Source organism: Tamandua tetradactyla, chromosome 16 (genome assembly GCF_023851605.1).
Source record: "Tamandua tetradactyla isolate mTamTet1 chromosome 16, mTamTet1.pri, whole genome shotgun sequence".
In the NCBI taxonomy this organism is placed as follows: domain Eukaryota; kingdom Metazoa; phylum Chordata; class Mammalia; order Pilosa; family Myrmecophagidae; genus Tamandua; species Tamandua tetradactyla.
The window spans coordinates 1790277-1806132 of record NC_135342.1 but is presented as its reverse complement, the minus strand read 5'-3'; the positions used below and the strand labels follow the sequence as shown (position 1 = coordinate 1806132).

The 15856-nt window shown below is 43.4% G+C and overlaps 1 protein-coding gene across 1 annotated transcript in view; it reads left to right on the top strand.

Moving 5' to 3' along the window:
- Positions 1-15856, top strand: part of LOC143660016 (uncharacterized) — an 82997-nt gene that overhangs the window by 57299 nt on the left and 9842 nt on the right. The window contains 3 exon segments of the mRNA XM_077133367.1: positions 12614-12860; positions 14348-14386; positions 14443-14522. Of these exon segments, the coding sequence (XP_076989482.1) occupies positions 12614-12860; positions 14348-14386; positions 14443-14522 (366 nt within the window).

Sequence of the window (15856 nt, the reverse complement as noted above, 5' to 3'; positions counted from 1 at the left end):
GGCCGGTGAGCCTCTCCTGTGCAGTTCGTCCAGATCCTCCATCAGAATCGTCAGCTTCACAACCTGCCCTACAGATTTTGTACTCTATGTTCCCATGGTTACATGAGGCACTTTTGTAATTTTTATATTTATTAATATGTCCTGTTGATTCTGTTTCTCTAGAGAACCTTAACTAATACAACTCGGTGCCAGGAGTGGTTCTTAAGAAACAGAATCTTAAAAATGGGTTTTTATGAATGGTTTTCTAAAATGACTGGGCTCAAAGGCACCGAGGACTCTGATTCCCATAATCAGAATGACATTGCCAATCCATGGAGTGAGTTGGCAAAATATTTAGTCAAAATATCACCGTTTGATTCTTCTAATGCTTCACTTGTATGAAGCCAGGTTCTTGGGGATTATGTTTTTGACACCTTTACAGAGTTTTTGTTGCTTCCTATGAAATGGAGCTCGAAGGATATTAAGGAATGACGAGAAAGGAAGAAAGAGATGGGATCAGGGGGTCTGAAGCTTAACCATAACAGACAACAGATAACTTTATCCTGAACCAGATCCTGCTTATATACTGCAGAGTAACAAAAGGCATGCCTGCATTTCCTGAGGAAACAAAGTACTTAACTTTCTTCATACTTAATGTAACCATTTGGGGTAAACAAACATTCTCTTCCTCCCAGACTATTCCAAACAAAGCAGATAACACTCTCCTCAATTTCCTGTCGCCACCCTAATGCCAGCTGCTCCCAACAAATTCTGCAGGTCTTGATTTAACTCTTGGCTCCTACAAGTTTTGTGGAAATAATAAGTATAGAGATGTTGGCTGGTTGTTGTTAGATACACTGGCTACATTAATGAGTGAAAGGGATAGGCTTAAGACTTCAAATGAGAAGCTTAAGCGCCATTTGACAGATGTAGATGTTTCTGTGAGTGTCCAGAAGGAAAATCTTATTTCCTGTAGCCATAAACTTGAGATCTCTGAAAATCAGACTCAGAATCCTATTGTTAGAGTAGCAACTGTACAACATAAACTGGAATCTCAATCTTGCGTGGTGTCTGCCAATAAAGTGAGGGCATGGATTGGAAAACAGTGAGATCCTGAAAAATGGGATGGCGACATATGGATTGATAATGATGTCAGGGGTGAGTTTGAAACCCTAGGTCATGCTGAGTCTTCTCTAGATAACCCTGTAATAGTCTGCCATGAGTACATAGCCACCCCACCTCCAGCCTGCCTTGAGGAGTTGGCCACCTAACCTCCACATGAAGGGATTAGCCCTAGAGTCATTAATCCTATTTCACCAGATGAAACTGTAAATGAATGCCCTGAAGCAAATGGCTTGGAAGATATTTCTAATTCTTTTCACGACCCACCCCCACCACCCCTCATTTCTTACAGACATATAACTAGACTAAAGTCCCAACATTCCCCTGAAGGTGAGGTGCAAAGTATCACACATGAAGAGGTACATTATACTTCAAAAAAATTGTGTGAGTTTTCCAATTTATATAGACAGAAATCAGGGGGAAATGTGTGGCAATGGATTTTAAGGGTATGGGATAATGGTGGGAGGAATATAAGGTTGGATCAGGCTGAATTTATTGATATGGGCCCACTAAGGAGAGATTCTGCATTCAACGTTATAGCTCGAGGGGTTAGAAAAGGTATTAACATTTGTTTGGATGTTTCATTGGTTGAAACATGGATCAAAAGGTGGCCGACATTACCTGAGGTTGAAATCCCAAACTGCCCTGGTATAATGTAGATCAGGGGATCCAGACGCTTAGAGAGATTAGAATGTTAGAATGGATTTATCATGCAAAGCCTGCTCTTACACCCCAGGAATGTCCGGAGGATGCACCTTTTATCAGAACAGTGAGAAATAAATTTATGAGACTAGCGCCATCATCCCTGAAGAGCTCTGTGGTTGCACTTCTCTGTAGGTCAGATATTACTGTAAGAACTGCTGTCACTGAGCTGGAATCCTTTAACACAAAGGGGATGACTGGATCCCGAGTTGGGAGAAGCCAGGTGGCAGCACTTAATCGCCAAAGACAGGATAGACGTGGCTATTATAATAGACAGCAAACTCAAGGCAGGATTCAAAATAATCTGATTCACAGATATTTGTGGCATTGGCTAGTAAATCATGGGGTACCTAGAAATATAATAAATGGGCAGTCTACTAAATTCTTGTTTGAGCTGAATAAACAAAAGAGTTCTAGGTCAAGTGAACAGAAGTTTAACCTGAATTACAAAAACAGAGTCACGGCCCCTTAATCAATTTCCAGATTTGAGGCAGTTTACAGACCCAGAGCCCCTTGAATGAAGGGGAGGCCAGGTCCCTCTGGGGGAGAAACCTGTTACACTGCCACAAGTCTATACTCTTAATCTTCCTCCAAGCCTTCCCCAAAGAGACAGACGGGTCTTTTACCAAGGTAACTGTGCATTGAGGAAAAGGAAATGATCAGATATTTTGGGGATTATTAGACCCTGGTTCAAAAGTGACAGTAATTCCAGGGGACCCAAAGCATCACTCTGGCCCACCAGTCAGACTGGGGGCTTATGGAGGCCAGGTAATCAACAGAGTTTTACCTCAGTGGGTTCAGTGGGGTCCCAGACCCATTCTGTAGTTATTTGCCCAGTTCCAGAATGCATAACTGGAATAGACATACTGAGCAACTGGCAGAATCCCCACATTGGCTCGCTAACTTGTGCAATGAGGACTATTATAATGGGAAAAACAAAGCTACTAGAGTGGCCCCTCCCCAGCAAAATAGTAAATCAGAAGCATTACCTGATTCCTGGAAGGATTGCAGAGATTACTGCCACTCTTAAGGACTTGAAGGATGCAAGGGTGGTGAGTCCCACCACATCCCCATTCAACTCTCCTATTTGGCCTGTGCAGAAAGCATATGGGTCTTGGAAGATGACAGTGGATTATCATAAACTCAACCAGGGGGTAACTCCAATTGCAACAGCTGTTCCAGTTGTGGTATAATTGCTTGAGCAAATCAATACATCCCCTGGTACCTGGTATGCAGCTGTTGATCTAGAAAATGCTTTTTTCTCAATAGCTCTTAATAAGAACCACCAGAAACAATTTGCTTTCAGCTGGCAAGGTCAGCAATATACTTTCACTGTCCTACCTCAGGGATATATCAACTCTCCAGCCCTATGTCATAATCTTGTCTGCAGGGAACTTGATCATTTCTCCCTCCTACAAGACATCACACTGGTCCATTATATTGATGATGTTATATTGATTGGACCTAGTGAGCAAGAAGTAGCAACTTCTCTAGACATATTGATAAGGCATTTGTGTGTCAGAGGATGGGAGACAAATCCAACAAAAACACAGGGGCCTTCCACCTCAGTGAAATTTCTAGGTGTCCAGTGGTGTGAGGCATGTCGAGATATCCCTTCTAAGGTGAAGGATAAGTTGCTGCATCTGGCCCCTCCTACTACCAAAAAAGAGGCACAATGCCTAGTTGGTCTCTTTGGATTTTGGCAACAACATGCTTCTCATATGGGTGTGCTACTTTGGCCCATTTATCAAGTGACCAGAAAAGCTGCTAATTTTGAGTGGGGACCTGAACAAGAGGGGCTCTGCGACAGATCCAGGCTACTGTACAAACTGCTCTGCCACTTAGGCCATATGATCCAGCAGATCCAATGGTGCTTGAAGTGCCAGAGGCAAGTAGAGATGCTTTTTGGAGCTTTTGGCAGGCCACTATAGGAGAATCACAATGCAGACCCTCAGGATATTGGAGCAAAGCCTTACCATCTGCTGCAGATAACTACTCTCCTTTGAGAAACAGCTTTTGGCCTGCTACTGGGCCTTAGTAGAGATCAAATACTTAACCTTGGGCCATCAAGTTACCCAGAAACCTGAGTTGCCTATTATGAGCTGGGTGTTGTCTGACCCACCAAGCCATAAAGTTGAGTGTGTGCAGCAGCACTCCATCATAAAATGGAAATGGTATATACAAGATAGGGCCAGAGCAGGTCCTGAAGGCACAAGTAAGTTACAGGAAGAAGTGGCCCAAATGCCCATGGTCTCCACTCCTGCCACATTACCTTCTCTTTCCCCAACCAGAGCTATGGCCTCTTGGGGAGTTCCTTACAGTGAATTGATTGAGGAAGAGAAAACTCGGGCCTGGTTTACAGATGGTTCAGCACGATATGCAGGTACTACCCGAAAGTGGACAGCTGCAGCACCACAACCCCTTTCTGAAGTGTCTTCGAAGAACAGTGGAAGGGAAAATTCTCCCAGTGGGCATAACTTTGAGCAGTGCACCTGGTTGTTCATTTTTCTTGGAAGGAAAACTGACCAGAGGTGTGTTTGTATACTGACTCATGGGCTGTTACTACTGGTTTGACTGGATAGTCAGGGACTTGGAAAGACCCTAATTGGAAAATTGGTGACAAAGAGGTCTGGGGAAGAGGTATGTGGATAGACCTTTCTCAGTGGGCTAAAAACATGAAGATATTTGCGTCCATGTGAATGCACATCAGAGGGTGACTTCAGCAGAGGAAGGTTTTAATAAAAGTGGATAAGATAACCCATCCAGTGGATACCAGTCAGCTTCTTTCCGCAACAACTCCTGCATTGTCCAATGGGCTCATGAACAAAGTGGCCATGGTGGTAGGGATGGAGATTATACATGGGCTCAGCAACATGAATTTCCACTCACCAAGGCTGACCTGGCTACAGCTACTGCTGAGTGCCCAACCTGCCAGCAGAAAGGACCCACACTCAGCCTCTGAAATGGCACCATTCCCCGAGGTGACCAGCCAGCTACATAGTGGCAAGTTGATTACATTGTACCACTCCCTTCATGGAAGGGGCAGTGATTTGTTCTGACTGGAATAGACACATACTCTGGATATGGGTTTGCTTTTCCTGCATGCAATACTTCTGCCAAAACTACCATCTGTGGACTTACAGTATGCCTTATCCATCATCATGGTATTCCACACAGCATTGCTTCTGATCAGGAAAACAATTCACAGCAAATTAAGTGTGGGAATGGGCACATGCTCATGGAACTCTCTGGTCTTACCATGTTCCTCATCATCCAGAAGCAGCTGGATTTATAGAACAGTGGAATGGCCTTTTGAAAACTCAATTACAGTGCCAACTAGGAGGCAATACCTTGAAGGGCTTGGGTAATGTTCTCCAGGAAGCTGTATGTGCTCTGAGTCAGCGTCCACTGTATGGTGCTGTTTCTCCCATAGCCAGGATCCATGGGTCCAGGAACAAAGGGTGGAAATGTGAGTGGTACCACTCACTATTACCCCTAGTGATCCACTAGGAAAATTTTTGCTTCCTGTCCCTGCGACCCTGAGCTCTGTTGGTCTACAGGTTTTAATTCCAAAAGGGGGAGTGCTTCCACCAGGAGAAACAACAATGATTCCATTGAACTGAAATCTGAGGCTGCCACCTGGTCACTTTGGGCTACTCATGACCCTGGATCAACAAGCCAAAAAGGGGATTACATTACTGGCTAGGGTGATTGACCCTGACTATCAGGGGGTAAATACAACTGCAACTCCATAATAGGGGTAAAGAAGAATTTTCTTAGAATATAGGAGATCCCCTAGGGTGTCTTTTAGTACTGTATGCCTTGTGATTAAATCAATGGAAAACTGCAACAACCCAATCCAGGCAGGGCTACCAATGGTTCTGAAACTTCAGGAATGGAGGTTTGGGTCACCCCACCAGGCAAAGAACCATGGCCAGCTGAAGTGCTTGCTGAGGGTAAAGGGAACATGGAATGGATTATGGAAGAAGGTAGTGATAAATATGAACTACAGCCACATGATCAGTTACAGAAGCGAGGATTGTAATGCTGTTTTGTTCATTTTATACTATTTAAGTAGTAAGATATCGAGTTTAAGAATATCACCCAAGGACTTGCACCCTATTCTGGAGAAATTTAATGTGTTTCTCATTATATGCAGGACAGTTGAGTATTGTCAGATGATGGAAAAAATGTGTCTTTTATTGTTTTCTATTTAGAAATTAGGTATGATTTAAGGTGATGAGTATAGCTGCCAAGTTGACAAGGGGTGGACTGTCATGGTCAGGTTCATGTGTCAACTTAGTCAGGTGGTGGTATGCGTTTGTGTGGTTGGGTAAGTGCTCCCTGTCTTTGGCCATAAGGACATTTCATAGAATTAGATCATGATCACATTGACTACTTCCACAGCTGATTTCATTTGTAATCAGCCAGGAATGTCCTTAATGAGTGATGCTTGATCTAATCACTGGAAGCCTTTTAAGGAGGATTCAGAAGAGACAGGCTCTCTTTCTGCTTCAGCCGGTGAGCCTCTCCTGTGGAGTTCATCCACACCCTCCATCGGAATCATCAGCTTCACAGCGTGCCCTACAGATTTTGGACTCTACGTTCCCACGGTTATGTGAGACACTTTTATAAATTCTATATTTATGAATATTTCCTGTTGATTCTGTTTCTCTAGAGAATCCTAACTAATACACCCCGTATACCACAGAATCCATTTTGCATGCTAAGTTTTATTTTCTGATATCTGACAGTTGACACTCTGCATTTTTTTAGCCTTATTTTTTGTGGCTTTCTTCCTAGGTGACTTTGCTCCAAAGTGGGGAGATATTCACCCAGCAGGTATGGAGTGGCATCATTTTGCAGTAATTCAGATGTGAGGCAACACTCCCTTATGCTGTTAAAAGCCGTATCAGAGGTCTTTTGAGCCACACTCTTTACTTCTCTACCCAACTTGGCTCTGAAATATGCAATGGACCTATAACCCTATATTCAAAAGCCACTACTTTCTCTGTGAGAAAGAATTACACTTTCAAAACCAAAGCTTGTCACTCTGATGTAATGGAGAGAACTCTGGACAGAGAAGAGGAAATGTCCACAATGCCCACATGACAGTCAGTAACTCAACAGGTCAGAAAGAAGAAGACATCTTTGTGGGATCGAGAAGGAAACTCTTTCTAGTATGCCTAGACCAATGTTAAGCCTGCCTGTCACTACCTCATTACACACTATCAATTGCTAATGAAATTCCTTGTCTTTGTCCTTTACAGGAAGCCTCACTTTCATACTTGGTTTACATTCTCTACCATTTTAAGTTTTCTTCCAATTAGTAGACTTCAATTAATGAAGCAGTTATATTCAGGTAAAATTTTGACTATAGGACAATTACCCTGGAGGATTGAATATGAGGTCTAAGAGAGTGGATCAAAGATGTTACAGCTAGATCCTTGTTTTTGAAATATATAATCAGGAAAAGCAAGTAGATTCTTATTTACATGAAAACCACAAATTCCTTATGAATTTTATATGGGCCATGACTCTGTTTATTTCATGAGGAACTAGGAGGACTCTATGGCCATAACTGAAATGGTGGTCATGGGGACAGCAGATCTGGTAGAAAAGTTTCAAGGTCTGATTTGGATAGACCAAGTGGGGAAAGCCAGTCACACATCCAGCTGGTCATGCTACATAGGTAGATGAATTTATCTATCAATTCCTGGGAAAAGATGGGAGTTAAGGATATAAATCTGAGAGTGAATAACATAGAGGCTATATCATCAGACTGAGACTGTATGAGATCCAAAAGAAACCAAGTGTACATGAGGGAAATAGAGAATTGAGAACTGAGAAATAAGTCTGCAAACATGTCTAGTTCCTCACATCACTCCTTTTACTATGCCCAGGTCTGTCCATTATGGCCACTTTCTCATGACTCCAATCATCAAGTTCTTACTTGCCTCATCTCTTTGGCACTTGCAGTCCTTTCTACCTGAGTATTTTTAATGCAGCTCTCGACAGACTGGTTGCTTCCCATTTTTCTTGTGTCAGTTATCATCTCATTAAAAAAATTACTGGCATCCAGCCCATATAAAGAAGCACTGTCCTCAATTATCAGTTGAAACATTTCCACCTCCTTGATCTATTCAACCCACATTTCCTCTCATTCTACCCATTCCCTCCCTCGTTTTTTTCTTTGCCCAATTTAGAGCGACTTCTGATGTTCTTTCTACCATCATAAGCCCTGTACCCAGCAGGTAAAGGATGGGCTTACCAAGATGCACAAATCCAGACCAATACTTTAAAAACCTGACCTGGGAGGAGAGACTTCAGTAAATGTAAGCTGCGCATGCAAAGAAAACATTTTTCTTCCTATATTTTCAGTAAGTTACTATTGATTCTATGTCCAGAATTTTGTGAAGGTAAAGGATTGGTGTTGTCTTGGGTGGTTGGTGACTCTGAGCTATTTATTTGCACTGGAGCTCAGGATACTCCATGGTCACCAAGGAAACATCTGCAAGAAATGGTGTCCTTGGGTACAAGACTGTATTTGGGCATTGGCATGTCACAGGAATGTATCTCTGTTGTGTAGCAGAATAGGTCCAAAGGAACTGTAAGGCCCTTCCCTCTTTGGGGACACAGTTCTATTTCCCCATCTTGTAGTCTCACCAAACTTCACTCTCCAAAGATAGTTCAGATGGACAAAGTTACTCCTGTTGCTCTTGTTGACGGTTCCTGACTTAAAGCACCAGAGAAGACTGTTTACGGTACTAGAAGGCCACTGTATTCCCAGAGCTGCTGAATGGTGACTCATTCCATTAAACCCTAATCATGAGGAGGCCAAAAGGTCCTCAGCCAAACCTGTTGGATCAATTGTAGCCTTCAGCCTTCCCTTCATCCTTGTAGCAGCTCAGGACAGGTAATGTGGGCTGATTATTGAATGGCTGCAGAGAAGCATCAACCTTACATGCCCTCTCAGGGGAGTCATGCATTCCAGACCTAAGCAGTGTGGTCTCCAGTCCTGAATTGGACCTAGCTAAAGGTAGGGTATGGGTTTCAAATTTTAACGTTCCTGCTCCTAAAAGTCATGGATATGTTCCTAATGCCTGGAAATGAATATGGATTCTAGAAGTTACAGGAATAACCTTTGGTTACAAACCCAAAGTGTGTTGTTGTTCCCACTAGAAGAAAATCCTCATGGAATATATTTTGTGAATTTAATGAAATGTGGTTATACGTAAATTTATTTCCTATGTTGATAACCACAGTTCCTAAAATAAATGACTAGTCTGTTCTTTCCTCAGTAATCAAGTTATTTGAAATATTGCACATATAAGAGTCTGTTTTACTCTTAGACCAGTCATTTGTCTATTCCTGTGCCAAAACCAAATTGTCTAGTCTTCTTTTCTTTATTTTGTAAAGAAATTTTGTAGTTGGAAATACCTTCAATTTGTGTTTATAACACATATACAAATTGCTTTTATAAAAATTAAAGGCTACACCTTTGAAACTACCATACATAGTAAAAAAAGAATATATCAATTTTCTAGGTGTCCCTTTCCTGTACTCCCCTCACATGTCCCTTCTCCCCTACAGCTAATGAGGCAGAATAGAATAGGACAACTGTGTGTCCCTGGTTTCCTATCCAGCTCTTAAAGAATTAATGGACAATTGCAAGTCCCTAGTTTTGTATCTAGCTCCAAAAGAATTAACTGCAACCTGCAAACTCCCTAAAGCCCTGAAACCTCCCCACACCATCAAAAGCTCCTAAAACCATAAAGCCTGTAAAATCATGGGCCCAAAGTGGATTCTTAGTTAATAACAAAAAGTCTAGGGCTGTAAAAATTGTTAAACATGTGCTCAAAGACAAATTTTAGTAATATGACAGCAGGCGACAAGCATCAATAGTTATCTCATCCTAAAAAAACAATGCAAGCCATGTAAGCATCTAGTTAATAAAAGCCATGTAAGCCCCAGGTATTCAAAGGTCTCTATGGAAACGTACTACCAACAAAACCTCCCTATAAGACAAGCTAACCCAGTCCTCTCGGTGCATGTTTCTCCCTTGAACACATGTGAGTTATCCATTTAACATGTACTTTTTCTCTCTCTCTCTTTAATTAACTAGTATTTATTATTTATTTAGTATTTATTCCTACTGGCCCCTCTCACCTCTGAATTCTTTCTGCAATGAGAGCCATGGACCTGGAATGGGGCTCAGCTGATTTTAGTGTTGGCAGGGCTCTGGTTACACTGACACTGAAATGATTTTTTTGACAATCATTCCCTTGATTATAATTTTTACCATCTATGAGAATTTCAAGCAATATTATATGCCTAGAATTGCCAGATACTTTTCTAAGGATTGTATCGTACTGTATTCAGTTTGGTATGATTAGATTTTGTAGCATGTTTGTTAGATTCCTCCACAAAGGTTCATGTCATAGGGGTTAGTTGGTTTTCATAGCTCAACAGTCATCCCTAGGGTGAATAATCCAAATTCTACTCTTTAACGTGTTCTCAAGGAAGTGAGAGATCTATCTCTTCCTGTGTTTGGCTAAGGAAAGTGGGAGTGTCTCTGCACAAAGTCCCACTCTTGTCAATGGGTCCCTTTTGCCTGAATGTTTTGTGACCAGATCTAAATAACTTATGCTGAATAAAGAACCATGGCAACTGTAGAAGTTGCAAAGACCTTAGATCTCCCAGTGTCTTCCCATCTTCTAAACCCCAAATTGATTCCCCTCTTTCCCAGAATTGGCTAGTACTCAACCCACAGTTTTAAAAAGTTCCAGTAAGTATGAATGATACATCATTTCTTGTCGCCATAAGTCACTCCAAGGTTGTGATGAATTCTATCACTTCTCTGTCAATAGGTATAAGGAATAGGAGAAGAATCAAGAAAATGAGGGTGGTCATGAAGGAATGGAGTCAGTGGTAGGAAGACATAGAAGAACACATAATAAAGTATTGGGAAATCAATAGCTGCCTGGTGTGATAAATCTACAATACAGGTTACCAGGGGATGGGCTGGAGGTAGGAAAAGGGAGTTGCACTGATTTAAATTGTGTACCCCAGAAAAGCCATGTCTTTTAATCAAAGGATGGAAACCTTTGATTAGATTGTTTCCATGGAGTTGTGACCCACCCAATTGTGGGTGCCACTTTTGAGTAGGTGGTTTTCACGGGGATGTGTTTCCATCCATTCAAGATGGGTCCTTTAAGAGGGAATCATTTTGGAAAAAACCTCAGCACCAACAGGAGTTCCAGTCATTTGGAGATGCAGAAAGAAAATGCCCCAGGGAAGCTGTTTGAAACCAGAAGCCAAGCACCAGCATGCCTTCCCACCTGACAGAGGTGTTTGGGACCCATCAGCCATTCTTGATTCAAGGTATCTTTCCCCAATGCCTTCGTTTGGACATTTTTATGGCTTTAGAACTGTAAAATTATAGCTTAATAAATTCCCTTTTAAAAAACTGTTCTATTTCTGGTATAGTGCATTCTGGCAGCATAAACAAACTAAAACAAGAGTTAAAGCTTAAAATATGTAGCGTTTCTATTTTAGATAATGGAAAGTTTGGGTGAATGGATAGTGGTGATGGTAGCAAACCCTTGTGAGAGTAATTAAAAGCCCTGAGGTATATATTTGAATGTGGTTAAAAGGGGGAGATTTAAGGTTGTATATACATCACTTTAAAATTTAAAAATATATGGATTTTAAAAATCCATGGAACTGCACAACACAGTGAACCCTAAGTTAAATGATGAATTTTAGTTACTAGTACAATTATAAAAATGTGATCCCATCACTTGTAACAAATGTACCACACCAATGCAAGGTGTTAATAATAGGGTGGTATATGGGAATCCTGTATTTCATTCAAGATTACTCTGTAAACACTCAACTTCTGTAATAGAACACACATATATACACAAACACACAACACAACCTTCCCATCCACTTGCAGAGATTTGGTTTTACATCTGGAAAACAAAAGGAATGGGGAACTTGGACTAGGAAAGGGTGAAAGGGAGAATCTGGGGTAAAACAAGTGTTGGCTCACGGGTGTGGGACCCCCCACTGTCCTCCATGAACAGCAGTGTTGGCCCTACAGAGGGGACCAACTGTAGGATGGAGTGTAGGTAAGAGAGCAAGGTGAACATTTGGGATCCCTGACTCTCCAACAACCGACATACAAAACGCAGGGTCTTTCCTTCTCAAAATCATGCATTGCTTCACCATTGTTGTCTTTGAAACTGGGTGTCCCCATAAAAAGCAGAAATTTGGTATTGTATTATCTGGCTTGGCCTGGAAAATTGTCTTATTGTGGTCCTGAAATAAGAGTCTGTGCATGAGACTCCGCGAAAGGCTCTTGGGCCCCCTGCTTTTTTTAACTTTCTTTTATTGTAAAGTGTAACATATATACAAAGCAAAAAAAAATTAAAAACAATGGTTTTCAAAGCACTTTTCAACACCCTGCTTCATTTTTAACTCCTCCATCTCCATTTCTGCGGCACCGTCCACGATCGCAAAGTTTGACGCTGTAGTAACTACATTACCCTGAAAGCCGTGCGGGACAGGGCGGTGCTTCCGGTACGTGCGCGTGTGTAGGCGGGACTTCCGGCGTCATCCTCGCGGCGAGCGTTTGGGCTACTGACGGGCTGTTGGTCGCGGGAGAGGCTCCCGAGGGCTGACCGGGCCTAAGGTAAGGGGAGCGGGAGGGAGCCGAGGGGAGGCGGGCGTGGGGGGCGGAGGCGGCCCCGGGGTGTCCCCGCCTCCGGGTGGCCGCGTCCCGCCCTGTTCACTCCGCCCACAGCCCCGGGTGGCGGCTGCTCGGGACGACCGTTCCTCCCCCAGACAAAGCGTCCCCAGGTCCGCCTCGGCCCGGCCCCTGCTCCGCCCCAGTCCTAAAGCCCCTAAGAGGCGAAAGGCGCAGGCCACATCGGCCCCCAGGCCCATGTCGGTCCAAGACAGCGGGGGTCCCATTCCCCAGGGAGCCGGGGTCTGGGAGCGTGTGCCCGCTATAACGCGAAGGTCCGTCTGCTGTCCACGGAGGACAGCTCGTGAGGGGACGAGGCCCGCGTGGAGTGGCCGCCTGAGCAGCCGTTCTGAGGATGCTGGGCGCCGCGGAGGGTGGTGGACAGAGGGACTCCATAGTTCCCAAAGGCTACTGTGGGACGGGCTGGGGGAAACAGTGATGGGTTGGGGCTCGGAGACCTGCGAGATGGCCAGTTCAGTAGATTTCTGGAGAGCTCTGGTGGGGACTGGACCATAGTGGTCGCAGAAGAGGGGGGAGAAGTGACGTGTTCTCCGGTGGATTTTAAAATTTGAGCAGGCAGGACTTACTGCTGCATCATGAAGACTATTCCGTTTTGTTTGTTTTCGCCTGAGTATCTGGAAAGATGGAGATGAGAAAGTGGCACAAGGTGCACATTTCATGAGGAATATTAGGAGTTGGATTTTGGACATGGTGATTCTGTGATGTCCGGGAGTGGTGGTGACAACTGAACACTCATTTTTAGAGTTCTGGAGAGGAGTTGTAGGTGGAGATACCCAAGGGGTGGTGGGTGGCCTCGGGCTTATAGAAGAGAGAATCATAAGGTTTTTATTTCCCATAGGCCCCAAGGTCAGGAGGGGAGAGGTGGCTCCGCCTGGTGGTTGGGGTTTATTCTTGTGGCTCAAAGTGGTTCTAGCGTGTGTCTGCAGGAGAGCAGGGTTTTAGGATATAAGGAACTGGGCCTGTGATGGCTTCCCAGGTATGGGGTGGTATAGCTTCCACTCCAGGCTAGGCAGGCCCTTGTCCTTTTCTGTGGAGACGCATAGGTCAGCCAGGCTTGTAAAGCAGTTCTGTGTCAGGTAAGAAATTTGTATAACATTCCCCTGCCCTCGTGGTAGACTTCCAGCATGGTGGCCTTCAGGGCAGTATGTGGGAGGCCCTCAGGTTGCCCAAAGGAGTAGTCCCTTCTCCTTCTCCCCCAGTCCAAACCCACAGGTTATTAACCTTGGAATATTTGAAACAAGTTGAGGAGGGGGCACATATAAGCACAGTGGGTGAAAGCTCTTTAAGTAAGCACAAAGAGACAGACAGAATTATCAGTGTGTGGATTTAACAAGTGAAATGTATGTAAGCATTTTATAATTGATTGAAATCTTAATATATGCTAAGTATAAGTATTAAATGTTTTAATTATTTAAATTAAATTATTAAATATCACAATCACTTCATAGTTAAAAGGCATGTGACAGAAGCTCCAGGGTTTAGGAACACAAGTCCATTTGCACTGATAATATTGAGAAAAGAGTTAGTTATATGGACAATGAGAGTTGATACTTAGTAGAAGTGGGTTTGATACAAATAAACCCTTGTTTGTGGGTACCATTATTACCCTCATTTCTACAGCTGGTAAGAGGCATCACTGTGGTCTGACACCCGGATGTGAGAGAGTCCAGATCACTTTACTCCAGGCTTGGGCAGATATGAAGAGGGTTGGAAGAGACTTTAGGGTTTTACCCTTGTCATCCTTTTCATGGCCTTTTTTTCCCTTTTTAGGTTCCTATGGCTGCAAAAGTGCTTTTAGAGCATTCAGAGGTAAGTAGGTGTCCCAGGCCCTCCCCCTCCTCGACTTCTACCTACATGATCTCCAGGAATTTGGTATTCTGCCATTCTCCTTTCCCTTCCATATGTGCATGCTGGAAGGTGGTCACCCCAGGACCAGGAATCTGGGGTGAGTCCAGTCCAAGGGTTATAAGGAGAGGTTCCCATTTCTGACAACCAATGGATTGAGATGTAGAGGATATTACACCCATAGTTATTAAGACTGGAAGATGTTTGGAGGAGAGGCAGAACTGGGAATGCTCAGGAAACCGCTTGTCTCTATTAAGTCTGGTGGAAACAGAGTATGTAAGGGTTAGCCTTAGAATAGTAATCTGGGGAGCTGCTGCTTTATCCTGAGTGGTGGTATTTATAGAAGGTTTAGAGCAGAGAAAGGAAATTAAGACCCAGTTTTAATAGGCTTTTTCCATAACAAAATGAAAAGCCTGTGGAGTTGAGGATAGAGGCAGTGGGTTCAAGGACAAAGTTACTGCAGTGGTATTTTGGGGTTGTGTATCCGAGTGGTTTCTGTGGAAGTAAGAGATGTGGTTGGAATCTACAATGGTTTTTAAAGTAGGTCCAACCTGTCTTTCTGATATGGAGGGTGGGAAAGAAAAGTGCAAGTGTCAAGTGTGATCCACACACCTTACCAGTTGGAAGGAAGTAATGCCTTCAGCTCAGATGAGAAAGTCAATGGTAGGAGTAATGCCAGTGGTAATACTAGGCTTTAGGTTTTGGCTGTGTTCTGAGATGTCTCATAGACCCCCAAATGAATTTGTAGACTGGACGCCTGGACATACAAGTCAGGTGAAAAATTCAAATTAGAGATATGCAGAGGCAGCTGATGTGTGGACCAGGATGAAGTTATGGATCATATTTAGGAGGGGAACTCTTCATTGGTAATGGTGCCTTTATGTAGCAAGGCAGTGGAGTGCAGGTCTCTGGCTTGAATATCTGGATACAGGAAGTAGGCTTCAAAAGATGGATATAAAAAGTGATAGTGGCCATAGGGAAAGTGAGGTAGGGGGGAGGGAAAGGTCTGGCAGGTGGTCAAGGCTTTCTTGGGGTTGTGAACATAAGATGGAAATGAGTCTAAGCAGTAAGTGAATTAAGTTGACACTGAAGTTGGCATCACTTCTTAATCACCCACTACTGAAACCCAAGATTTTTGTTATGACCGTTTGTAGTGCCTGTACAATTTCACTCAGGCTGATAGATTAGCTTAGGGTCAAATGGGGTCATCTGGGTGAATTTCTAATCCTGATTTGGGAGACAAATGGGCCTTGGCTTTTAGTGAACCTTAAAGGAAGGCTGAGACTGGTGAGAGAACATCATTGCAACACAGATTGGAAGAGGGCTGAGTGCATCTGAAGGCTACAGATAGTTCCAGTGGCTGAGGTTGAAGCATGGAAAAGGGCTAGGCAGAGAAGGTTTCAGAATTGGGCAGGGGGCTACCCCTTGCAGTGG